Here is a 27,732-nt window from a genome sequence, read left to right as displayed (position 1 = left end):
AAAGGATTAGTTGAGCAAACCAATCCAATCCTTTTTTGTTGGTACCATGATGCTGATTATCATCTTTCTCTGCAAGTTTTGATATATATATAGGCTGGAGACTCGAACATTCAGTATTTATAAAATATGAAAATCAACTATATAAACGTATTTCAACACTTTCAGAGTATTGAATCAAGTTGGCTCTCTCATGAGAAGTGAATCACCTTCTCTCTGTTAAAAGGGATATGATTGGCTGTTCACTATGTCCCACTTTCATGTGCATATGCTCTATATATATATATATATATATATGTGGCAAACAAGTTACCAGTAGGTTCAGTAGATTCTCAGAAAACAAATGAGACCCAGCATTCATGATATGCACGCTCTTAAGGCTGTGCAATTGGGCAATTAGTTGAATTAGTTGAAAGGGGTGTGTTCAAAAAAATAGCAGTGTGGCATTCAATCACTGAGGTCATCAATTTTGTGAAGAAACAGGTGTGAATCAGGTGGCCCCTATTTAAGGATGAAGCCAACACTTGTTGAACATGCATTTGAAAGCTGAGGAAAATGGGTCGTTTAAGACATTGTTCAGAAGAACAGCGTACTTTGATTAAAAAGTTGATTAGAGAGGGGAAAACCTATAAAGAGGTGCAAAAAATGGTAGGCTGTTCAGCTAAAATGATCTCCAATGCCTTAAAATGGAGAGCAAGGTAACTTAACTTAAGGAGGTAACTTGTTTGCCACGTAGCAATAAAAAATATACTAAAAACCTTGATTATTCTGGTTAGTCACATTGTACTGCTATTATTTTGAACAAGACTGTATATATATATATATATATATATATATATATATATATATATATATATATATATATATACATACATACACACATGCACTCACATAAAGGATTATCAGGAACACCTGTTCAATTTCTCATTAATGCAATTATCAAATCAACCAATCACATGGCATTTGCTTCAGTGCATTTAGGGGTGTGGTCCTGGTCAAGACAATCTTCTGAACTCCAAACTGAATGTCAGAATGGGAAAGAACACTGATTGAAGCAATTTTGAGCGTGGCATGGTTGTTGGTGCCAGACAGGCCAGTCTGAGTATTTCACGATTTGCTCAGTTACTGGGATTTTCACGCACAACCATTTCTAGGGTTTACAAAGAATGGTGTGAAAAGGGAAAAACATCCAGTATGCGGCAGTCCTGTGGGCGAAAATGCCTTGTTGATGCTAGAGGTCAGAGGAGAATGGGCCGACAGATTCAAGCTGATAGAAGAGCAACTTTGACTGAAATAACCATGAAGCATTTGTGAAGCCACAACATACACAACCTTGAGGCGGATGGGCTACAACAGCAGAAGACCCCACCGGGTCACTCATCTCGACTACAAAAAGGAAAAAGAGGCTACAATTTGGCGTAAACAGAATGAGAGCATGGATCCATCGTGCCTTGTTACCACTGTGCAGGCTGGTGGTGTAATGGTGTGGGGAATGTTTTCTTGGCACACTTTTGGCCTTTTAGTGCCAATTGGGCATCGTTTAAATGCCACGGCCCACCTGAGCATCGTTTTTGACCATGTCCATCCCTTTATGACCACCATGTACCCATCCTCTGATGGCTACTTCCAGCAGGATAATGCACCATGTCACAAAGCTTGAATCATTTCAAATAGGTTTCTTGTACATGACAATGAGTTCACTATACTAAGATGGCCCCCACAGTCACCAGATCTTAACCCAATAGCGCATCTTTGAGATGTGGTGGAACTGGAGCTTCGTGCCCTGGATGTGCATCACACAAATCTCAAAGTATGGGCTTATGTGATGTGAACAAGAGCGGAATTTTTTTGAACGGGCACTTCTCCTGGAAGCACGTCAACCAGAGCGAGCGAGCAAAAGCACGCTTTAGGGAAGTCATTGGCTGCGCTGCACAGGTCACATGGCTTTAAATCAACAATGTCACCAAAGTAGTCTGTTTTTGGTTGTCAGGGCAAGACAACCAGCTTCCCAAAGAACCCGGTGTTAAGGGGACGGTGGATGGAGTTTGTTTTCTGGAGCAGCATTGAGTTGTTAATTGTTTTTGTTTGTTTCCAGCATTTCGGCGATAATTGTTTTATAATCAAGGCCCAGTTCTACTCCGGATTTACAGATCATCTAATGCTGAAAGATGGAGCGGTCCCAACAATAAAGGTTCACGGTAATGCTTTGGAACCGCAGGCAGTGATTAAAACAGCTTCAAATGTCTGTGTGCTGTTGGCTATCGGCGCGTAAGTGCACATCAAATAAACAACATGAACATGACCCTTTAGCTCCACCCACATGATAGATTACACCTCCAGACGCTCGGTATTCGGAAAGACTTGGTACAGCATATCTGTCTTTTATAAATTATATATAAATTATAACTGTTTGAATAATTCCAGTAATTATACATAGGCCTACATTATAAATACTTATAATTAAATGCCTTTTAAATATAACTTAAATAACACTAGACAGTTATCTTATTTTAGGTTTTCTGGTGTTCCTGATTCTTCAAAGAAAACACAATTTATTTTTGCTGTTTAGTTCATTTTAAAGCTTGTTTTATCTTATTTTGAATCATTTGAAGATTCCTTATAGGTAGTTTGTAAAGTCGACTGGGCCCCGGTGTTACGAGATTTTCGGTTTCTGAGCTTTTCGGTTTCAGTGGGCGGGGCTAACATGAATATTCATGAGTTTCCCGGACGTGAAACTGAGAATTTTAGTTCACGCACATTTGTTACTCAGCATGTTTAATGGACTATCTCAAAAAGGTAAATAATTTCGGCGCGAGATTATGGCTAAACTATTTATCGTTTCAGAACAGTTCATTATTATTATTTGCACGTTTTGTGCATTTGTCCTATGCTACAATTGTCCCTGATGAATGCAGTCGTTCACGTGTAATGTTAGGAGAAGCAAACTTCAAGCAGCCTAGTCGAATACATTTAGCAATTTAATTTCGTTGTTATTTTCCTTTGTGCTCTGGTGTCTTTTATCAGATTATGAACTGCCTGTAACAACTGAAATAAACCTGTTATATTGTATCTGTGGACATTATATTTTTTTGCAACATATAGCCTACTGATGATGTGTTACCTTTCCCTTTTCATGAGCATAACAATTGAACATTCTTCATGTTCTCTGATTGTGAACTGTCTGCTGTGTGGTTAGTCACAGTCCTGAAAAATGTTGCTGATTTGTTTTTGTTTTTTCATGTTTCCAATTAATAAATGTATGAATAAAATAATTTTAAAGTTTGAAATTAATTGTTTTACAAACAAATATAAATTTACAAATGAAAATTATGACACTGTGTAAGGTTCCACTTACACTGTGAAACCAAATGTTCCAGAACACACATCCAATTTCCAATAGAAGAACAGATAAATAATAAGCTTATGAACAGATTATCATTTTATTTATTGTTATACACTTCTGTTAGTTTTAAAACTGTTATCCCTTTGCAAATGATTGAAATAACACCCACAACCATGTCAGTGGCCTAATAAACATTTTGCAACCTATACTGATATTACTCTCTGCTCTTTCTTTGACCATTTCATTAAATCTCTTTCAGTTGCACTGCCTGGATGATACACATTGATGATCATTTATATCTGATCTGTTTTGATGCACAACAAACACTAATTTATCAGTCATAAAGTCATAAAGGCCTGGTTTCACAGACAGGGTTTAGATTAACTAGAATTAGGCCTAGTAAAATTAGGAGGACATTTGGCTTTAACATTAAACATGCCTTAGAAAAAAAAACATTAATGGGTGCATCTTGAGTTAAAACAGCTAGACTTTTCTGTAAAACCGGAGGTGTGTCATAAACATGTAGGTTCTTAATTGGGCTTCATAGAAACACTTTTGACTTTAAATCTTGAAAAATTAAACATCTTTAAACTATTGAATCTATGTTAAAACATTTATGACATTCTGTCATCTTGACTTTTTTAATCACTCTTAAGATTTGCAAGGCAAAAGTTTGGAATCACTATGATTTAAATGTTAACTTTTGTTCAGCAAGAATGGATTCTATTGGTAAACAAACAACAACAAAAAGACAGTAAAGACAAAATGTTACAAATAATTTATATTTCAAATAAACTACCTATTCATAAAGAATCCGGAAAACAGCAGCAAAAGCAGCACAACCATTTTCAACTGTGATACATGTTTCTGGAGCAGAAAATCCCTATATTAGAATGATTTCTGAAGGGTCAGGACTCATGTGACACTGAAGACTGGAGCTCTGCCATCACAAGATAAAAAAATAAAATAAATATAAAGAATACATTTGGTAAAAATATTTTTTAATTTTATTAATCAGATAAATGCCGTCTTGGTGAACATAAAAAAGAAAGACCTTTGAACAGTATTATTAGCCTAAAGAAAAACAGGCAGACTTTTCTCATGACACTTTTAATTCAAATTGTACTTCTGTAGACATATTAAAGCAACACATTCATGCTTGTGTGTGGTTTTAAGTTATTTGATAAATAAAAATGAACAAGAATTTAAGAACAAATCACACCAGGATAGATTAACTTTTTAGTCCACATAAACAAATACAGGTTTATGAAAAAATATGAAAATTATTAAAATACCGTTTTAAAGCATCATGGTACAAAGAAAGGAAAATCACAACGAAATGAAATCAGTAGGCTACGACTAGTTGAAGTTTGCTTAAAGCCTGCAATCTTTCATTCAGGTATAGCTACTACCACTGCACAAAACTTGCTAACTAATAAATATTTCGTAAACACAATAAACAATTGAAGTTTAGGCATAAATTCGCGCGACATTGAAACGATTTACCTTTTTTGAAACAATAGATTATATCTGCTGAGAGACAAGGAGGAGCAAGCTAAAATTCTCAGTTTCACGCGCATGTGCGGGAAACTCATGAATATTCATGTCAGCTCCGCCCACTGAAACCGAAAATCTCAGAAACCAAAAATCTCGCAACACCGGCCCCTTATTTGAGAACCATGGTTTTACATAAGAGCCTCCGATCCGACCCTCAGCACATCACGTGACTGGATCCTTGAGCATCAGTGCTCGCGTCACGTGACTGGTGTCGACAGCAGACGCTGGAGCCGCTCCACTCCTCTGACAGGCATCTCGTCTATGGTTCACTCAAGCGCAGGTGTGCAGTCTTTCTGAACAGGTTTGATTTTACACCGTTTCCTTCATTACATTTCTCCACATCTATGACTAGAGCGTTGTATGTTAGCCGCGCGCTGCGGTTGTAATGCTAAATCCCCGTGTTGCTGTTGTAAATCGCGAAATGGTGGCAGTGACACAGCCCAGAATAAAGATAGTGTGTGGAGGACGGGTGTCTGCTTTGGTTTATATTGCCATTACTTGATTTTCGTCGATGAACACGTTTTTATGCTACATATGAACGTGTTTTATTGTACTCGGCGCAGTATTTGACTCCCATATAGATGTCGAGCATCATCATCATTATCATCATCAGGAGGAGAAACAGGATGAAACTGGCTGATTCCTCTTACTAAACCCTCAGAATTATCCCTTATATCATCATTATTCTTTCTTTTACATCAAACACAATCTACAATGTGTTCAATTTCGCGCATGATTTTTATGTTACGTTGTTATTTGATTAATTTTTTAGTGTAATGCGTTGGCCTGGTTTCCCGGGGTTTATTCTGTCTGTTATTAAAACACATTTCCATTTCTGTACTGTACAAACCACCACTGTTCTTTTTGAGCTAAGTAGAAGCTGGGTCTTTTGTTTAATGAGTATTGGATGTATTATGTTACTCCTCTCTTTTTCATTTTGACTTAATATTTGGGAATGTCACGGTGAATAAACTAAACCCAGCGTGGTGGACTACAGGCTAGTAGTTACTTACTGATATTTTACATATAACGTTATGCTAAAATATGTCACACACACAGAATATTTGCGTATTTATTTTGCTCTCCTGCAGAGGAAGATTTTAAAAGGACCTTCTGTCCTTAATTTTATTCTTACTATGAACTGGTCTCTACAATAAGAATGAAATTTTAGCACTAACTACTATTTAGTGAGGGGCTGATGGCATAATCATTTTATAGCAAATTATTAATTAGCCTACCATATTCATGATTAGTAAGTGTGCAAATATGATCTTCAATTTGTTCACTTTTTTTTTTAATACCTTTTTGGTCACACTTTAGATTAGGGTACAAATATTCACTAATAACAACAAGGAGTTTTCCATCAAGCTCATAATTACTGTTTATTAATACTAAGGTAATTTTATATAAGGAATCTAGAATAGATTGAATAGATTGGTCATGCAGAATAAAGCATTAATGTGCTTTATTAGTACTAGCCTAATAAACAGCCTATATGCATGCTTAACTAGTTAATAGTGAATATTTATACCTATTCTAAAGTGATCCAGATTTTTAAAATTATTATTATTTTTTCGTATTTATATCAAATGAAAATAGGATATTACACTATTTACTATTAAGTTAAGTTTTACCTATTAAGTATGCTACCAGCTCAAATTACTATACAGTATTTCATAAATAAGTGCAGTTGCTAATATTACATATTTTGTCATAAAAATGCATTTTTTAAATCATTAAGTTTGAATTGGGATGCAGATGTTAATTTACTTGCAATATAATTTCAATATATTAACACAAATGTCAAATTATTAAATTTGTATAGGGGAAAATGTAAATACTCTGACACTTGCTGCGTCCCAATTCGCCTACTTATACTACGTCCTAAAAGTATGTACTCTTTTTGTGAAGAAAAAGTATATACTTTTGAGTGTGTAGCAGAAAAGTATGCAAGCTTCGGGACATACTACTTCGCCATCTTTAACGGACTCTGTCGCTTAGTTACGTGCATCCCGTCACCGTTTATCTGCCCTGTCAATCATCGTCAGATTCATCACAGTTCAAATCCTCCACATTCAGTTTAATCTCCTACCGTATCGGAGAGAAATGAAGACGCTCGTTGATCTGCCATTTGTGGGTCTTTAATGCAGAGACTCTCTTCATGTATTTACAGTTTAAATATAATGATGCATTTAAAAGTTAATGGCCAAACGTGTCATTTCAAAAGTTCTCAATGCTGCTGCGGGTGAAATATAATGTGACAACACTGAATAAATATATTTTTGTCAGGTTAAATATTGATAGTCGGTCACTCAAACCCCTTTATCTAAACTTCTCTACTTAACCGTCGAACTCGCACATCCGCCATGTTTGTAGTTTTTTAACGCTTTTTATCCGCGTTTGTAGTTCTAATCGAATCCTCGTCCAACTCGCAATGGGTTGTGGGCAATATCAGCCGTTAGAGTGCCCATCGATCCATACTGCGAATTCGGACCGGAAATAGTAAACCATCCGGGAATCTTTGGAATACTCTTTTCAACATACTACGATTTGGGACATACTAATTCTATTTTCGAATACTATTTAGGATGGATAGTATGCGAATTGGGACGCAGGGACTGTGATTTTATTGAGACTCGACAGCCTTTGATTCTATTATATTTGCTCATAAAAATGTACCATTGTTCTTCCATCAAGAACACACACATAACCAGTTGCCACAATTAAATTTCTGTTCAATTTGCATAATATTTACTAGAACAAATTATTGTAAAATAATTTGAAAAATAAAAAACTTAAATAAATAAACAGATTTATATTACAGATTGCTGCAGAACCGTAGAAGTGTATATACATTTTTAAGAAGCCGCATTCTCATCTTTGTTTGCAAACACGTAAATTTGATCTATTCACACTTTAAATAAACATGTAATCACTTACTTTAATGTCCTCTGTGTTTACTTCAGTATGACAATCTGCTGTATGACGTCTTTTTATAGGTCTTTTTTGCATACGGGTCAATTCAGGACCATGATCTGTTCACACTGATATAAAACATCAATGTGAAAAGTAGGGATGGGCATTTTCCCAAAATATTGTATTCGAATATTTGGGCTCATAAAAATCGAATATTCGAATATTCGTTTATTTAAATTAGGTATTTTGAGAAAATGAGAGATGTTTCTTTCTTTTTTTCTCTAAACATGTCGTCACCATTTCTGAACAAGCTTATGATTAGGCAATGTACACAACACGCTTACGTTATATCTTAAGGTTTTTAAAACATTAAACAGTGTGTAAAAAAATGCCTAAAGAACAAAAGCATTATAAGCTCAAGGAGCACGAGCGCAGAGCGCGTCAGTTAGCGTGACGTATACACACACACACACACACACACACACACAAACGTCAATTGGCTATAGCCTACCGACCTGTGTGTGCGTGTGTTTGATATGGCTGATGTGTTTACTTTGTATTGTTTCACATTTTCATGTAGGGATAAACTATAATATTATTGGATTATGATATTATTCTCGGGTGAGAAAATGCGCCACTGACAGGCGTTGCGGAGACAAAGATATCGGTTAAGTGAAGTCTGAGTGAAGAACTTTGTATTTTCTGTTCATAAACCCTCAAAGAACTTTAAAGGAAGCATTTGTCTCGAGATCATTTTGCTATCATAAGTTCTCACTCGCACTCGGGGTAACTTAGCTACAGATGAGCTTACCTGCACTCCTGAGCAGTGATCGCTCATTCCACTGGTGTTTGGATTTCATGTGATTCTCGTTTGTGGTGGTGATATCATTATAACTCAGTTTCAGTAATTGATTTCATCAAAAGTAACTCCATTTTGTGCATTTTCATCATAGTGCAAACAGCATTTTCAATTTTCATCGAAGTAACGTTAATTCCAAACATTGCGAGGCAGACGACGACATTGTGATCAAATGCACTTAAATTATTAACCTGCTCCACAACGCCACCCAGTGGATTGAGATATAACTGCGATATTTAGAGGGATTTCTCATGGATGCACTGTGTAGCCAGTTGCTTGTGACTTTTTATTTTATGTCATCCTACTTTTATTATTTTATTTTACCTTAACTTATTTGTGTTGAAATAAATATTTTTGTAAATGTTTTAACTTCATCACAACTTAATGTTACCCTTTCATTGTTATTTATGTTTAATTTTCAATGGTTCCAGTCGGGAGTTCCTACCAATTGTTGTAGGTGGGGCCTTAATTAGTGGCGCACCTTAGGATGCGTTATCCGCTTCCCCTTTAAGCGTTCGCGCTCAGTCTGACTGAATGCAGCGGGGGAAGTGCGGAGTGAAACAGTAGGCCTTCCAGTGTGTGTGTGTTTTCTAATTTTGCTCCAACCTAGTTTTTCTTTAAAGTAAATAAATGCACGTCCTTCATCTCATCCATGTTTGGCTGTCCTTCTGTCCTGAGGCTACCACTTGATATCTGCTACAACTGCATTTACTGCCAGCCAATTAACAAAATAAAATTCGAATAGTATTTTTAGTTTTCGAATGTTAATTACAGATCGAATATTCGACTATTCGAATATTCGTGCACACCCCTAGTGAAAAGGTATTCAGCACAAGCAGATTGGAGCAATACATCGGAATTTAGCGCTAAGTCTTGTATGTAGCCTAGTATTTCTGAATAATAAAGGGTTACTTCAGCGATTAGCTTATGGCTTTGTATCAGTAGAAACCCTGGAGTATATTCAAATGATTGAGCTTTCCCCCCTCATATCCCCCTGAGACAAGAGATTTATGCATTTTATTTCTGGAAAAATTCCTCCTATGACGCAAATTGACAATATTTGCATCATAGGAGCAATGTTTGGCCCAAGGCTAAAGACTACAGCCAGCAGAGGGAGCCATTTCCGCATGTTTTGAACCCACGCATGGGGTATGGGAGATCACACTCAGAGCTCAGCTCACAGCTACAGGCACTCATTTAAACAGAGCTATGGTGAGCAATGTAAGTCTTTTTCAAATGAATTTCTATGAAAGTTAAGCTTGCAAAGTCATGAACTGAAACGCGCCAGACTGAACTCGCGTTGTGAATGTATGCCGCGAGGGTAGTCACTATTACCTCAGCTCTCATCATGAGATCTCATTCAGCTCATTTATCTGACTCCTGCAGTTAGTGCTCAGTGCTGTGATACTCGCGCGGTGACTCAAACGTTATATTGAACAGACACGTTCAGTTTTTAATTGTAGTGTCTTCTCCAACTCAGTCACAGTAATCAAGTAGGTGGCTTTGGGAATGGCCTCACAGGGCAGCGAAGCATTCTGGAAATTGTAGTCTTTCATCCCCATGAGACAAAAATACATTTTCTGTCTTTTCTCAGTCTAGAAGGCATCAAATTCAAAAATAACTACTTATTTACAAATAACTAGTAATTTCTACTACATTGATGACCCAGTTTAAATACAGATTCATCTTTCCAGCGCTGAAGTACCCCTTTAATTTTCCCCAACTAAGCTAGCCAGAGGTGACTGTGACAAGAATTTAAACTCCACCTGTGATAGATATGGGGGAAAAACTGGAAGAAACAAGGAACCGCTTTCCGCTAGCCAAAGATTCAAACACTGTGATATACAAACAAACAAAAAACATCACACTTTGAGTCTGTATTTTTTAAGAGTATAGTTCAGAATAAAATGTATCCGGTGTAAAACATGTGCCACATTAATATGCATGTTCTGGCAGACCTTAGAGCTTTGTCCGCTGCAGGACTGCCAGAGTTACCTCAAGAGAGCCAAAGTGGGCTCTGTGTTCCTGTACCTGATCCCATGCAGCATCAGTCCTGCGTCAAAGTCTGTAGAAATGCAAAGTCCCCTTCAAGTTTGTTCAATCTTTATGCTTGCCAAAATCTTGTTAAATATCATCATCGCCAGTAGAAATGCTGCATCATGTCAAACCAGAAGCGGAGGCCTAAAACCTTCCTTTTACAGGTTTTGGAAGCATTATTTCACATCTGAATGAAATCCAAGTGCTAGATTCAAGTTTTATTTCACTCCTTCTATATGTTTTCTTTCTGTCAAAATGATATTCAACATTCAGAAATTATCCTACAATGTTTTAATCTTAACTCTTTCCCCACCATTGATGGAAATTTCAGGCTTTCCATGTTTTACACTGTTACACATTTTGTGAAAGAGTACTGGATCTCTGGATCAAAACAGCGGAAAAAGAAGCAGAGATAAATGATAGCATATGTAAGCAGATGCAAATAAATGTAAAATAATGCAATCATTAAACAGTATATAAATCGAAACCAGTGTCTAATGTTACTGAATGAAACGTCGACCCAGGACGAGGAATAGGACTGTAAAGCTTTGATGGACTCGATCTACTCCATCTATGTTTTGATTATCATTATGAATCCGATCCAAACGTAGTCTTTGACAAAAAAGTGATTTTCTCAGTAGAAATGCTTTCTCAGTAGAAATTTTCTCAGTAGAAATGTTGTTCAAAATTATGCTTTTTTTATGAAACTTACCCACATTCAAGTGTTGATAGAAAGGAATGCGTGAAACTAGAATAAAACATTTATTTTTGTTTGTTTAGAAGCAGAGGCCCTGCTCATTTTAATATATCATGTTCAGATATTTATTCAAAAAAATATTCTGGGGGCAATGAAAATGTTGTGAAAATTAGGCAGGCGGTGACTGGCAACTTTTTTAAAAAACGCTGGCAAGGAAAGAGTTATAATCCAGTCTCTATGATGTTGAGCTGACTGCTCTAAGCTCTTCTCAACCACCATGAACATTGACATTTCTTGTATCACGACATTGGGCAGGATGCGGCAGATAAATGGCTATCCACCTGTAACCATGCCCTTAATTATGCAGAACTTTAAGGCTTTATATAACGTAAACGAATGAGTTAGAAAAAAATTCACCCCCCTCACAGTTGTCACGAAGGTCAAAATTAGCCGTATAGGCAAAAACCACAATTTGTACCAGGTTGTAAACATGTTTTTTTCTGCTGTAAAGTTGGGCAGTTTAACATGGGGCTCAATAGAGTGCCGAAGTCATGACGTCACTTTGTAGGCCAACCCGGAAGTTAGCGGCGCATGGGTTCCCTCGATCAAAAGCCTATGCATTTTCCCCGTAGACTTTTGGACAATCGCAAAAAATAAGATCTGTGTTCAACAAAGAGTTATGAGTATGACCCTTACACGTTTTGTCTATCAAGATAATCTTTACAAGTGAATCCAACATGCATACCGTTTGAAGCCTAAATAAAGCCGTCAGATATAAAATGCAGACGGTAGGCTATAAACGGACTACAGCACACAGTCGCGGATCTACGTCATCATCAAGCTTCCTCAAACTTTATTTAAAAACACGTTCGCTCATTATGATCTGCGCTGTGTATGAACACTTATCCACTTTTTCATGAGAAATATTGCCCATTTTCGTTTTTTGCCTCTCTGAGATTTGTTTTCTCGTTTGCTAATGTTTTATTTATTCTTTTATTATTTTGTTAGTTTATATAAAGCTTAATATTATTGTCTTTGTGATTAAGATTAGGCTATTATGCCTGATCATCGTGCCCCAAATAGACTTTAAAGAATCTTTTGAAGAATCTTTCACTGTATTATGTTTGATTGTATGTTTGCATACCATTTGCTAATCCGGCAGAAAAAAAATAGCTTTTACCACCTCAGAAGCACTCACGACGTAAGCTATAGCCGTATCCATTTACAATCGTATGTCATTTCTTAGACGATTGATCATATATTGAGGAGAGAACCACTATAAATCTGGACATGTAGAACAGTGCAGCTTTCATATCGACGACTTGTGGTTCCATCTCAGGACAAAACAAAACACTACGGTCTCTCCACAGAAATGAAGAACTGGTAATCGGTTACCTTAATATCACAGATTTCTGTGTATAACAATATTTGGAAACACCACTATTTGAAAGGACTATATATATATAAAACTATGTATATTAAAGGGTTACTTCAGCGATTAGCATATGGCTTTGTATCAGTAGAAACCCTGAAGTATAATCAAATGATTGTGCTTTCCCCCCTTATATCCCCCTGAGACAAGAGATTTATGCATTTTGTTTCTGGAAAAATTCCTCCTATGATGCAAATTGACGATATTTGCATCATAGGAGGAATGTTTGGAATAAGGCTAAAGACTACAGCCAACAGAGGGAGCCATTTCCGCATGTTTTGAACTCGCGCATGGGGGATGGGTTACACTCATGGGTTACACTCAGCTTGCAGGGAGAGCTCAGCAGGCAGCTGCAGGCACTCATTTAAACGGAGCTATGGTGAGCAATGTAAGTGTTTTGACTTCTCAAATTAATTTCTATTAAAGTTAAGCTTGCAAAGGCATGAACTGAAAAGCGCCAGACTGAACTCGCGTTGTGAATGTATGCCGCGAGTGTAGTCGCGATTACCTCAGCTCTCATCACGAGCTCATTTCTCTCACTCCTTCAGTTAGTGATCAGTGCTGTGATACTCGCGCGGTGACTCATTCATTATATTTAACAGACACGTTCAGTTTTTAATTGTAGTGTCTTCTCCAACTCAGTCACAGTAATCCAGTAACTTAGGTGGCTTTGGGAATGGCCTCACAGGGCAGCGAAGCATTCTGGGAATTGTAGTCTTTCATCCCCATGAGACAAAAATACATTTTCTGTCTTTTCTCAGTCTAGAAAGCACCAAATTCAAAAATAATTTCACATTTCTACTACATTGATGACCCAGTTTAAATACAGATTCATCTTCCCAGCGCTGAAGTACCCCTTTAACTGAAAAGTAAACTTCTAAGAACATGAGGCTGAAACGCGGGCTAGTTTTGTATTTTTATTAAAGGGGGGGTGAAACACTCAGTTTCAGTCAATCTCATGTCAATCTTGAGTACCTATAGAGTAGTATTGCATCCTTCATATCTCCGAAAAGTCTTTAGTTTTATCATATTTATAAAAGAAATATAGGCTGTACCGAGTCTTTCCGGAAAAAAACGAGCGCCTGGAGGCGTATCGTGTGGGCGGAGCTAAAGAATGACAAGCGCGCAAAGCGGTGACGTCCTCAAGCGTGGAAAAACCCATGGCTATCTCAGCTAATACAGATAATGATCCAGAATCAAATCTGAGGCTGAAATAAATTGAACAGGAGAAACGGCAACATCAGGACGTCCGTCTCTGTGGTATTTAAGTTACTGTATTTAATGGCCTCTCCACATTTCTGTGTGTTTACTCGCAGTGTATGAGGACATGATTCGGTTTATGGACTATTGTATGCGACTAGACCTTAGAAGTAGCAAGCAAAACGGTTTTGCACGTCAGAATACTGTAACGTTATACAGAGAACAACAATGGAGTAACCGTTAGCGCATTTGAATGACGAGGCACACGATCGTGTCGTTTACTGATGTTTACTCATGCGTAGCCAATAGCAGAGACATTTGAAGCAGTTTAAGTTAACTCACCGGCTGCTTCCAAAGCAGGACCGAACCTTTATCGCTGGGAATGCTCCGTCAAAAACACACTTCTTTGGTATGATTTAGTAAAGTCCTGACAGCAGTGGCGTGTAAATCCATTTTGAGATGCAACTGAAACAATGTTGTGAAGCTTCCCGTCATTTCTGCGTTCAAATCGGTTCAAATGCAGCGCTGCCTTCCCGGAATGCTGTGCTGAAGCGTTGAAGTCGCTCGACGTCACCCATAGGAATAAAGAGAAGCGCGGCGCCACATAAGTGTTCACGGACGACTGGATCTGCACCTGAGAGACTGTTTACAGCGTGCATTTCCTCTCTCTCGCGCTAGTCACGCGCGCGCGCACCCTACCGGGAGAAGAGCCCGTACAGCCCATACAAGGACCTTCCGCTCTTATTAACGTCAAGTAGACCCATACTCGAAAAAAACTCGCCGAAACTTGTGAGAAACTGTATTTTTAACACAGAAATACTCCATCAAACGTCCAACATTAGTTTTTGAAACTTTGTCTATGTTTAGGATGGGAATCCAAGTCTTTAACAGTGTAAAAAGCTCAGTATGCATGAAACAGCATTTCACCCCCCATTTAAACATTTATTTACAGAATTCAAAAGTGAATGAAACACGGGCTGGTGAGATTTCCTGTTTGTTACGATGACGTCTAAAGTCCCGGCCAAAGGATGTAGTCCCTTTTAGCAACTTGTTAGCAACCGCCGATTTTAAGACACAATAAAGTTTAAAAAAATCCCAAGCAGGTTAGAACTAGTGTGTTTTATGTCATAGAACAAAACGTGAAAATATTTAGAGGCTTTGTTAACCACAGACCTTATTTCAGGCGATTTAGCAAAAACCCATTCAAAAAACCCATAGACTTTTGAGCGAGGGAACCGGAAGTGCTAAAATGCTAACTCACTTCCACGTTTTGGCCTACAAAGTGACGTCAGAACTTCGGCACTCTATAAGATTCTGCTCCCTTCTGGAGCCTGTTTCTAGTGGCCAGTTGAGGAATTGCAGTTTACATTACTTCCGTATTGGCTTCGAGAGAGATCGCGGGAGGTTGCCGCTTGGTCTGGACTCGATCCGTAGAGGAGTTATTATGCCCGAACAGAAACTGTTCGGACCAATCACAATGTCAGGACTATGGTTGACAGATTATCACCAGAAACGTAATCAGCCACGTCATCAAAGAGCGCTTGGGTTGAATTAGTTTACAACAATGATGTCTGTTGCCATAGGCGTAATTTGCAGGTGGGACATGTCCCCACCACTTTTTGAAACATCTTGCTGCAGGGATGAACCTAACTAATACAAACATAATTTCTTGTTAACTAGAAGAACATCATTCCGTTTGTTTGTTAAATAAGAGGCGATCTGGCGCTCGTTGCCGTTGTAATCAGTGGTGCAGATTTCTCTTGTGGCTTGTGCATGCAGTCTTCACACAGACGAGCGCTTTAATCTAACGCTTAACGCTGTTGCAGAGACTTTCTATTTGTTCCGGTGAAATCACGAAACAAACTGCACAAAAACTGTCCCTGCTCTTGATGTACAACCACTGATGATATTCGGTTTTGATGAGAAGAAAAATACGAGTTTGCTTTATACACTAATGCTATATTGTGTTTATATGCAATAATTAAACAAGATCTATATCAATAAATTAACTATTTAATTGATTTTTGGACATCTTAATATACCACTTTTTCTGCAATTGTTGTAGTGCATATTTTACATCTAATATAACATTGTATTAGCAATGCTACCCCCCTTATGATACGCCATAAAGTGTGTATCATAGGCACGTGAAAATATTGTGTATTATGCAGGCCAAAGCTCATTTTGACGTATACATTTCACGAGATTGCACACTTGTACTATTTATACTTATTTTTGTGAGACTGTCCCACCCATTTTTTTTAAACAAAGTTACGCCACTGGCTGTTGTTGAAGAACTGAGATGTGTAGAAAACAGGAAATGTAGAAAATGTGTGAAAACTGTTTACTCGCTTAAATCTAAGCAAACCACACTGCGCTTAACCCTAGGTTATCGTCAGTCTAAAGACAGTTTTAACCCTGGGTAAAGGAATATTTCACACTTATAGAGCAGGGTTAGCACCGCTTTTGCAGTGTTAACCTCACATTGCGCTGCCAACATTGTACAGTGTGAAACGGAGCGGTGTTTGAGTGTTACTGCTGGACGCTTGGCAAACAACAACCAAACCAATATCCATATTTGTGTACTTTGGACATTCACTAAAACACTGCACATTGTATAAAGAGTAAATTCAGCGTTTGAGAGGAAAAATGTCAAATTCTGACAGAAAACATAACAATTTGAATGAAGAAGAGACTTCTTTCTTATCTTTAGTCCGAAATGTCCAGTCAGTTTAAAACCGATAGTAAAGTCTGCAATACGGGGATGCGCAATGCTAGATATTTTATGTTCTGCGTAATAACACTAACACCACAAATATAGAAACAAGAACATTAACCCAATGTTTAGGAATGTGGGTTTAAAAATGTACAATGTGAAACATCTGTTTATGAATACCAAGGATTAATTGTTAACCCCTGGTAAATTATGAGCGGTGTGAAACGTGAAGCAAGGTAACCTAGGATTATGTTTACTCTGGTTTTAGAATGACATTAATACTTTTATAAAATGGCATACTCTCATTTTGAACAAAACCGACAAACATTTAAATATCTTAATTGCCTTTGAATGCTCATGTGTCTAAGTCACTGCTGCACGCATATGTATGCTAGACAACATTACAAATACAATATAGGTAGATCTAAATACAAAGGATCACTAGTCTTGTATCATTTTACAATGTTATAAATCGTCATGTTGTCTAGCCCTGACAATAGAAAAGTTCTTTTAGGAAGTTATTTCACTTAAGGACTTATAGTACGATAATGCCTGAGGATTTTTTTAAATCATATTAAAAAAAATATGTAATATGACTTGTTGTGATTGTATGCTTGGTTTAATTGTATTTATATGATATTTGTATTTTTGTCATTTAATTTTCCCCCATGAAAATAGCCTTAGATGCTGACATGGCATTAAATAAAACAATCTGAATCTGTCCAGCCCTGAAACTTGCTTTATGTACAAAAGAGAACAACTTTCTGTAAAGCTGCTTTGAAACAATGTGTATTGTGAAAAGTACTAAAAGTACTTGTTTTATCTGTATTATTATGTATCATTTTATGTATTTATTATATGTATTATCTCTGTTTCAGCCAGGTCATGTCACTAAAGATGGAAATGGATGCCAGTGGAGCATCCAGGGCACCCATATCTGTTCTTTCTGCTGCTGAAGTCAAAAGCACCCTGAAGCCAGAACCAGACAAACCCCGATGCTCCAGTACTCCCTGCTCCCCCATTAAAAGTACTGTCTCAGGATACCAGATTCTTCACATGAACTCCAACTATCTAGTGGGCTTCACCACTGGTGAGGAGCTTCTTAAATTAGCCCAGAAGTGGTCTAGTCCTGACAGCAGCAACACAGAGGCCTTGCCCAGCCCCATCAAAAAACCTGTGGATGTAAGCCTGCACCGAGCCTCGCGCATTTGCAAAGCCAAAAGCCGTTACTACCAACCATATGACATCCCAGCCATCAACGGACGTAGGAGGCGGCGCATGCCCAGCTCAGGCGACGGCTGCTTGAAATCTCTAATGAGCAGTGAGCCCGGCAAGGCTTTACATGGCCCGCTTCCCATGTGCCTGTTGAAGGGAAAACGGGTGCACTCCAAGTCCCTGGACTACCTCAACCTGGACAAGATGAGTCTCAGGGAGCCGGCGGACACTGAAGTGCTGCAGTACCAGCTGCAGCATCTGAATTTGCGGGGCGAGCGTGTGTTCACTCGCAACAAGACATGAGTCCTCAGTTGCCCAGCACTTCGACGCTCGCCCTCCCGGCTGCAATGTAGGGCCTCGATTTTTACCACTCTTCCCCACTACAGCATCCATAGACCACTAATTTTCTATGATGTTAAGCAGAGATGTGATTAAAAACCTTGAAGCCCAGTTAGGGGAAACTTTAAAGGAGTAGTTCTTACAAAAAAGACTAATTCTGTCATTATGTACTCACCCTCTTCCACACTGTTAGCTAATTTTGGATGCCAACATCCATATGGATCGTGTGCAACTTTCAAAGTGTGCTAAAGCCATATCATAGCTTTGTGTGGGGAACAGAACAAAAGTTGAAATTGATACTGAAGCTCTGAAATTTCATCTGTGTCCTGTCAGTCTGTCACACAAGACTTTAGATGAGTTTGGAAAATAGTGAAGTTATAGTATAGATGTGTAATATAGAGTCATAGTGTAGACTTCTTGTATGGTAGGGCTGCTTGACTAATTGAAAACCAAAATTGCGGCTTAAAAATATGGCTTAGTGCGATTGTCAAATGGCAAAGGCTGCAGTTTAAAATAAATAAATATGTGCGTTTCAGTGTAAAGCGCAGCACTGTGTTCCTTTACACGCGAGCAGCTCAATATCATGAGTTTGAATCGCTTTAACATGCGTTTGGGAGCAAACCATCTCAAAAACTTGTAATGAGAATTTATTGTCAACAAAAGAGAAATTTAGATGACTCCCTGGAGTTTTCTGCCAAAAAGGAATTAAGACCGCCATAAATATTAGTATTGTTATTTATGGCTAAAATGTGCAGCTCTACAAACAAGTACAGCAAACCTGGATATGTTTTTATAAATCACATTTTTCATGAAATTGTACTATTATATGTGCTTTTATGGAACTCGGTGACTTTGTATGAAGGAAAACTGCATTAACGTTTTTTTCTCCTTTTTCAGTTTGGAAAGACATGAGGGTGAGTAAATAATGACAACAGAATGAATCCTTTAACCCCACAACAAATCATTGTAAAAATGTGTGTTACAGGGCATACATTCATTGTCATAGTGAGGTTTTTTAAGATTAGCAATAAATGGTGCGTCTTAATTGCTTAATTCATCATGTGTGTGTGTGTGAGAGAGAGAGAGAGAGAGAGAGAGAGAGAGAGAGAGAGAGAGAGAGAGAGAGAAAGAAAGAAAGAGTCAAAGGCCTGTTTGAGAATCAAATCTTGGTTTTAGGGATAAGGTCATTATTAGGTTAAGGGTTGGTTAGCACTCACAAAGATAGATGTACAAGAGTGTGTGCGTGTATGCGTGTGTGTGTGTGTGTGTGTGTGTGTGTGTGTGTGTGTGTGTGTGTGCGCACGCTTGTGTGAAAGATTATACCTTTGAAATTAAGTGTGAAAATGGCTGTACTGCAGAAATGCATTTAGTCCTATGTTCCCCCTCAACCTCCAGTCACATGCGTGTTATTCTGCTAACATTAGTAACTGGTGTCAGGTGAGGATCTTGACTGTTACACAATCCGGATGTTCTTTAAAACACACTCTGATAGGCTTTGTGCAGGAGAGGATTGTCTTTTAAGAAGCCAGGCTAGCATTAGCATATAGAAACCATTAATGGCCTTTTCATTTCTTTATTCAGTATTTTACAGGAGACTCACTGGATCATCTTACACTGAATACTATCTTATTGTCTAGAAGAAATATCTGTTAATGAAAGTCTTCACACCCCTCCCCCCCTTTTTTCCTTTCTTTTTTGTAGTTGCTTGTACCCTTTATAGTCATTTATAGTAGATAACATTGCTATAAAACCAAAGTCCAGGGGGAACTTGATTAATAATTTTTGAACAACAGACAATCTTTCACCATTTCACCCAATAAGCACTGGTAACGATTTATGGGATCTCATTTCTCCATTTTGACAGCAATGTTTAATGTGTATCCATTAGCTTTTTTGAGTTCATTTTTTTTATATCTTTATCTTGATATGTGTTACAGACATCTGAATACTTCTGTCGGGATCATGTTTCTTTAGGATATTTGCTAGTTGTTTAATACTTTTCAGAAGCCCCCTTTTCTAACCCTCCTTCATGTTATTCTATATCTTTAATGCATTGGACTGAATTGCTTGATTTCACCCTAAACATTACAGACTCTATATTTTTGCTTTGTCTCTAGGTTGTCTGACATCTATCTAATATAGTTGAACTATCCTATTGTTTTACCGTTACATTCAGCTAACCGTCGGTGGAATATGCTCTAAAAAGCACCTTAGATTCCTTCATTATATATTTATTAATTGTGATGTGTTGGTGATATTTTATTACAGTATTTCCAATTTATTTTATTTACATATTGGTTTTAATTGCCTAATTAATAGTTTTGTTGTATAGTTTTCATGTTAATGTGCTATGAATTCTTTGGACTACTGTTAAAAATTGAATTAGTGACATTACACTATTGGAACAGTGTAATTTATTATTTATATACTCTGCAATGCATACAATGCTTAACATAAAGTGAAAAAGATCAAGCCTATTTCAGTCTATTTACACTATTTAAAAAATAACAGGCATAGGTGAGCTTTCAAGGAAACAGCTTTTGAAAACACCATTACTTCTGTTTTCCAGTTTTGTATTTATATTTCTTTTGGGCAGCAATCAGCCAGCTGTCAATCATTCCATCGGAAGTCATTTCTGCCTGACCGTCGTGTCCAAAGTACCAAAAAGTGAGCGGTTTGTTTTCCTGCAGACAGGCTCATGATTGGCTGTCCTGCTGCGGCCTTTCATCATGAAGATTGACAAACGAAAAGCATTTGAAAGAGCTGGCAATTCGTTTTTAGGAATTTTTTTTTTCTTGTGGAAATGCTCAGCAAGAAATATGTTCAAACGCCCTCTGTGATATTTCAGAGCCAACAAGGATAAAATCTTAAGCTTGAAAACCTGTCATGCACTGAAAATGTCAAACTGTTGTATTCTCTTTTTGTCAAAAATGTAGTAATAATAATTATTTAAAGAAATACTTCTGCCTAGAGGGATACAACGTAATTGATTTCAGCACTTGTAGATTTTAACCTCTTGATGAATAAAAATGTGTTAGAAACCACTACTGGCTGCAGTGCCTTCAGTAAGAAATCCATCATTTATCCAGAAGGCATGACTTAGTTTGTCTTAGAATACTTGAATGCACATGTAATATTGTTATGTTAACTTCTATTCTGAACATGTTCAATGCTTAAAATGTTCTTTTACCCTCTGCAATGTTTTTGTCAACGTTTATCTTTTGTTTTTGTCAAAGTTTGAGTTTTGTTTGATATAAATAAAACACTGTTTTCTTTGCATTGTGTATTTTACATTGTGTTTTCAGGGAAAGTATGAAACTTGTAAACTTATTATCGGTCATAAGACCAGTAAATGCCCTTTAAGACAGACTCAAATAATAAAAAAAAGTGCTTTATTTATGCCAGCGGTCGGTTCAGAACCTTGAGATTGGGCCCTCAGCTAACTTTGCAGGAGTCTGAAGGGATGACAGAAATGTATTTAAAATAAACAATTAATCATAAATAAACAACCTCAAACTTAATGTAAAACAACAAACAAGATGACAAAATGATAAATGTAAAAATCTTTTATTGTTTTTATTGAACATTTGGAAGGCTGATTCAAGTGGGTTTGGTTAGGGTAGCCTATGTCTGCAGGAGAAAAACTAAATGTGAGTTTGTATTTAGGCTAATGTAAAAAAAGATTACGAGAAAAAAAAAGATTTTATTATCCTCAGCTGGAGGGTCAAGAAATAGATCTGAACTATATTGCAGCGATCAGTGAAAGCTTTATTATAAAGAAAGGGTATTAACATGGACACTTGTTTGGCCGATGCCCATGCCTCACACCCTTGCCATTGAGGGAACATAATCTTCAGCTCTGCTACCTCTAGCTCTTCCTCCTGTCTTTTCCTCAGTTTCCAAACCATACAACATTGCCGTACACCTTTCCTTTCATTATTGCTGGTACTCTTATCGCACAACAGACCTGACACTTTTCTCCACCCATTCCAACCTGCCTGCACACACTTTTTCACCTCTTTTCCATACTCCCCATTGCTCTGGACTGTTGACCCTAAGTACTTAAAATCCTTCAGCTTCTTTACCTCTTCTCCCTGTAACCTCACTGTTCCACTTGGTTCTCTCATTCACACACATGTATTCTGTCTTGCTGTGTCTAACCTTCATTCCTCTTCTCTCCAGAGCAAACCTCCACCTCTAGACTTTCCTCCACCTGCTCACTACAGATCACAATGTCATCCACAAACATCATAGTCCATGGAGATTCCTGTCTGACCTCATCTGTCAGTCTGTTCATCACCACCGCAAACAAGAAGGGGCTCAGAGCCGATCCTTGATGGAGTCCCACCTTCACCGTGAAGTCCTCTGTCTCACCTGCTCTCATACATATCCTGGACCACTCTAACATACTTCTCTGCCACTCCAGACCTTCTCATACAATACCACAGCTCCTCTCTTGGCACTCTGTCATATGCTTTCTCTAGATCTACAAAGACACAATGCAGCTCTTTCTGACCTTCTCTGTACTTCTCCATTAACATTCTCAAAGCAAATAATGCATCTGTAGTGCTCTTTCTTGGCATGAAACCATACTGCTGCTCACAAATGTCCACTTCTCCCCTTAGCCTTGCTTCCTCTACTCTTTCCCACAACTTCATTGTATGGCTCATCAGCTTAATACATCTGTAGTTTCCTCATCTCTGCACATCTCCCTTATTCTTAAAAATCGTCACCAAAACACTTCTCCTCCAATCCTCAGGCATCCTCTCACTCTCTAAAACCTCGTTGAACAACCTAGTTAAAAACTCTACTGCCATTTCTGCTAGACACTTCCATACCTCCATTGGTATTTCATGAGGACTAACTGCCTTTCCTCTCTTCATCCTCTTCAAAGCTCTCCTAACTTCACCCCTGCTAATACTTTCTACTTCCTGGTCAAAAATATTTGCGTCTACAACTCTTCTCTCCCTGTCATTTTCCTCATTCATCAGTTCCTCAAAGTACTCCTTCCATCTTTCCCTAACCCTCCTGTCCCCTGTCAAAACAAACTTTAATCACTCTAACCTGCTGCACATCCTTTCCAACTCTATCCCTCTGCCTCGCCAACCAATACACATCCCTCTCACCTTCCTTACTATCTAACCTTGCGTACATGTCCTCATATCCTTTTTGTTTGGCCTTTGCCACCTCTATCTTAACCTCACACTGCATCACCCTATATTCCTGTCTACTTTCCTCTGTCTTCTCACTGTCCCACTTCTTTCTAGCTAACCTCTTCCTCTGGATACTCTCCTGGACTTCCTCATTCCACCACCAAGTCTCCTTATCTTCCTTCTTCCTTCCAGATGACACACCTAGCACCTTTCTACCTGTCTCACTGATCACTTTGGCTGTAGTAGTCCATTCATCTGGAAGCCCTTCTTGACCACCTAAAGCTTATCTCAGCTCCTCCCTGAAAACCACACAGCACTCTTCCTTTTCCAACTTCCACCACTTTGTCTTCTGCTCTGCCTTTACTCTCTTCATCTTCCTCACCACCAGAGTCATCTTACACACCACCATCCTATGCTGTCGAACTACAGTCTCACCTACCACTACTTTACAATCGCATTAGATTACAGCGTCTACATAAGATATAGTCCACTTGAGTGCTCCTGTCACCATGTCACCCTGTGTTCCTGCCTCTTCTGAAAGTACGTGTTCACCACAGTCATCTCCATACTTTAAGCAAAGTCTACCAACCTCTGTCCTTCTGGGTTCCTTTCCTGAAGACCAAACCTGCCCAACACTTCCTCGTCCCCACTATTCCCTTTCCCAACATGTCCATTCAAATCTGCCCCTATCACTACTCTCTCACCTCTGGGAACACTCTGCATCCCTTCCTCCAAGATTCCTCCAGAATCTGTCTTTCTTATCTTGCTTACAACCTACTTGTGGAGCATAGGCACTAACAGCATTCAACATCACACCTTCAATATCCAGCTTCAGACTCATCAACCTATCTGACACTCTCTTTACCTCCAGAACATTCTTCAAAAACTCCTCCTTCAGGATCACTCCAACTCCATTTTTCTTCCTGTCTACACCATTATACAACTGTTTAAAGTAAGTTGCTCCAATGCTTCTCTTTCCACCTGGTCTCCTGGACACACAGAATGTCAACTTTCCTCCTCTGTATCATATCTACCAGTTCTCCGCCTTTACCTGTTATTGTGCTTACATTCAAAGTCCCTACTTTCAGTCCTAAACTCCTGCCTGTCCTCTTTTCTCTCTGCCTACGGACACGCCTTCTCCCTCTAACACACTTTCTTCCTCTCGTTCTTTGACTAACAGTAGCCCAATTTCCACCAGTGCCCTGTAGGTCAATGGCACTGATGGCGGTTGTTGTTAACCCGGGACCCAACCAATCCGGTATGGAAGTCATATTCGTGATTCGCATAATGAATTTGGCAAAAGATTTACATCAGATGCCCTTCCTGACACAACCCTCTCTATTTATCTGGGCTTGGGACCGGCACAAAAGGTACACTGGCGTGACCTCCTGTGGCTATTTGAAAGGCCTCATAACATAAGCAGTAGTGAAAAATTAAGAAATTGATCAATGTTAGTGAAATTCATTGCATTATTCTTCTGACAATATATAAATATATAGAGAGGGCTGTGTATTCTCTAGGGTGAACATTTGTTTCAAAGAAACAAATTCTTTGAAACAAATTTGTTCAAATTCTTTGAACAAATTTGTGATATATAGGACATTATTCTTTGTCATATAGACTACTTCTTTGTCAAAGTTTAATTTTTTAGGGTCAGGATTCGTGGTTTCAGCAAGTCTGCAGTTTCCTGTTGGACTACTTTTAAACTGTTGCTGTGGATTAAAGGTTTGACATATTGCATAAATTATATTTGACTGAAATGCTTATATTCTAATGATAAAACAGTGTCATATGTTACATTTTGCGAGGAGGTTCACTGATAGAGAGCTGTAGCTTAAATAAGCTAAAATATGCTATAGGCTAAATAAACTAGCCTATTAATGATAAATACATTAAAGTGGTTTTCAGTTTGCATTACAGTATATGTAAATATGTTGGGGGTTTTTTAGGTATGGGATTGGCATATTTTGATGTTTGGGATATGGTCATGGGGGGGGGGGGGGATCACAAATATATATTGATAATCCATAATATTGACATGAAAAAATTACATAGTTGCCCAACCCTTGGAATAAGTACTAGTATAGGCACTAGTAGCTAATGAATAAGTAATAGGTACTAATAATGGATGAGTACCAGACAGTATCTAAAAAAAGGACTAATATCTTTTTAAAAAGGTATAGTATCTAAAGAATAAGCACTAGCTAATGAACAAGTACTAGTTAATGGAATCGTTATCTAAAAAAATAAGTAGAAGTATAAAAATAGATTCTGGCTAGTAGGCCTACATTTTATGGATTAAATGGATTTAACGGCTTTCCATACTACATCACAGATAATACATTATATTTACTTAAATACAAATACAGGCAAAATATCAGTGCTGGTCCTGCTAGATCTCAGTGCTGTGTGCTGCTCATTACTCTATTCAGTCCTATGTAGTAAAGTGAGCAACATACTGTATATCCACACTTTTTTTGTGTGTTTATTTTGTTTTTTGTTTTTTTATCCTGTGCATGCATTAATGCACATGTTAATTTAACTTTTGTGTCAGACTTTTTGTGTTAGAATGGACATATTTTAGGGAGCGACAATAAACAGTGCACAATATAATCAAAATATAAAAAATACATGGTGGTAGTACGAGTGACAATGAGGCAGTATAACTGGTCATGTGTTAGCCAAAACTAAGCCAGTGACATATATTCTAAGCATGTAAAACATCATAGGCCTATAGCATAAATTCTATAATAGCTATTATACAGCAGAATATACTCAGATTTCAGTCTGACAGCAGGTCTAAAGTACCCCAACGGGTAAATTATGTAGGCCTACATGCTTTTATAAAAAATAAAAAAAACACAAAAAAAAAACATGTTGACTAATTTAAATACAATAAAACACTTACTCGAAAATGAACACATCCGCTGGATGTCGCTATTCTTCTGAGGAAAGAAACCCAACTGGACCTGTAGACTACTATACTACTAACTTTGACCGGCAGTCTATGCCAGTATGCGATTCCGAATTCATTTCTGGCGTTGTTATTCCTCACGTGAGTTGTTTACACTATGCTTTACTGCCATCTTTCAAAAGCTATGTCGATGGCATCGCATTGATACTAATAACTAATATTTGAGAAACGAATGGAATCTTTGAGGAAAACAAGGGGAACCATGGATAAATTAGTGTCTTTTCTAGTTCATTCTAACTTTTTTTTTAATTAGTCAATTGCAGAATATGAGAAATAAAGTTCATTCACATTTTCAAATTACCTGCTGGAGTAGTTGCAGTATAAAGGAGCTTCCTCAAAGAAACAACAGCAATCTGCTTTCCCATTGACTGAGCCATATGAAAACAAAGACTGCATCCGAAATCGCATAGCCTTCTAGGTGAAAAAAAGAGTAGGCTATATGTAACAAAAGTATGTCCGAATTCATAGTAGCATACTCAGGCTGTGTCCCAATTCAGACACTCCGAAATTTGGACTGAGCATTTAAAGTGATAGTTCACCCAAAAATGAAAATTATCCAATAACGTATAAAAAATATTTAGAAAAAAAGTTACCTGGTTACCTTAAAATTTTGAGTTCATTAAAGTTAAAATGTTGAGTTAATACAATGAACATTTTTTGAGATTCGACAACCTTTATTAAAATATTATTAAAAGATTTTGTAAGCATATTGGGTTATTGTGTGTGTTTTATTTCTGATGAGATGAAACAGTGAAACATGCCAAATATTTATCAATTTTTTTATATGGTTCAGATACAATAATATTTTGAGTTTCTATTTATTAAACAAATTTCCATCATTGTATCAACTCAAAAAAAAAATTCAATAAACTCAAAATTTTAAGGCAACCAGGTTACTTACTTTTTTAAGTCAAACCAACAAAAACCAACACATGTTTTTTACAGTGTGCCATTTTTCTTTCAGACAAATACTATATTATGTCCTGGATCTTCCAAAAAAGTGTATCCATCCATTATTTACATTTACATTTAAGCATTTGGCAGAATGCTTTTATCCAAAGCAAAAAAATAAAAAAATAAATGTGTGGTTTTAGGTATTACAGGATGGCTTATCAGACACTGCCTATATATTTTACAATGTATAAATCAATATTTTATCAAGTGAAAAAATATTAACAATCTACTTGAACTGCCAAATTCATAGTACTTTCAAATGTGCTGATAAACCATAATAGAAAAACAAATGACATCACATGAGAATTAAACTGAGCTGGACAATGACATCACTGTTTTCTCC

The 27,732-nt window shown here is 37.6% G+C and overlaps 1 protein-coding gene across 3 annotated transcripts; it reads left to right on the top strand.

The window, feature by feature from the left end:
* Window positions 1-5,049: 5,049 nt before the first annotated feature.
* On the top strand, window positions 5,050-21,587 carry macir (macrophage immunometabolism regulator). Of its 3 annotated transcripts, XM_067433603.1 has the most exons (3): window positions 5,059-5,198; window positions 17,633-18,318; window positions 19,206-21,587. In XM_067433603.1, the coding sequence occupies exon 2, from the start codon at window positions 17,640-17,642 to the stop codon at window positions 18,270-18,272; it is 633 nt and encodes a 210-aa protein (XP_067289704.1). In that variant the 5' UTR covers window positions 5,059-5,198; window positions 17,633-17,639; the 3' UTR covers window positions 18,273-18,318; window positions 19,206-21,587. The 3 variants fall into 3 exon arrangements, with proteins under 3 accessions (XP_067289705.1, XP_067289704.1, XP_067289703.1); XM_067433604.1 differs by having other exon boundaries at window positions 5,050-5,177; window positions 17,633-21,587; XM_067433602.1 differs by having other exon boundaries at window positions 17,633-21,587.
* The last annotated feature ends 6,145 nt before the right edge of the window (window positions 21,588-27,732 follow it).

This window comes from Pseudorasbora parva, chromosome 23 (genome assembly GCF_024679245.1).
Source record: "Pseudorasbora parva isolate DD20220531a chromosome 23, ASM2467924v1, whole genome shotgun sequence".
Taxonomy (NCBI): Eukaryota; Metazoa; Chordata; class Actinopteri; order Cypriniformes; family Gobionidae; genus Pseudorasbora; species Pseudorasbora parva.
This window is presented reverse-complemented; position numbering and strand designations above follow the sequence as displayed.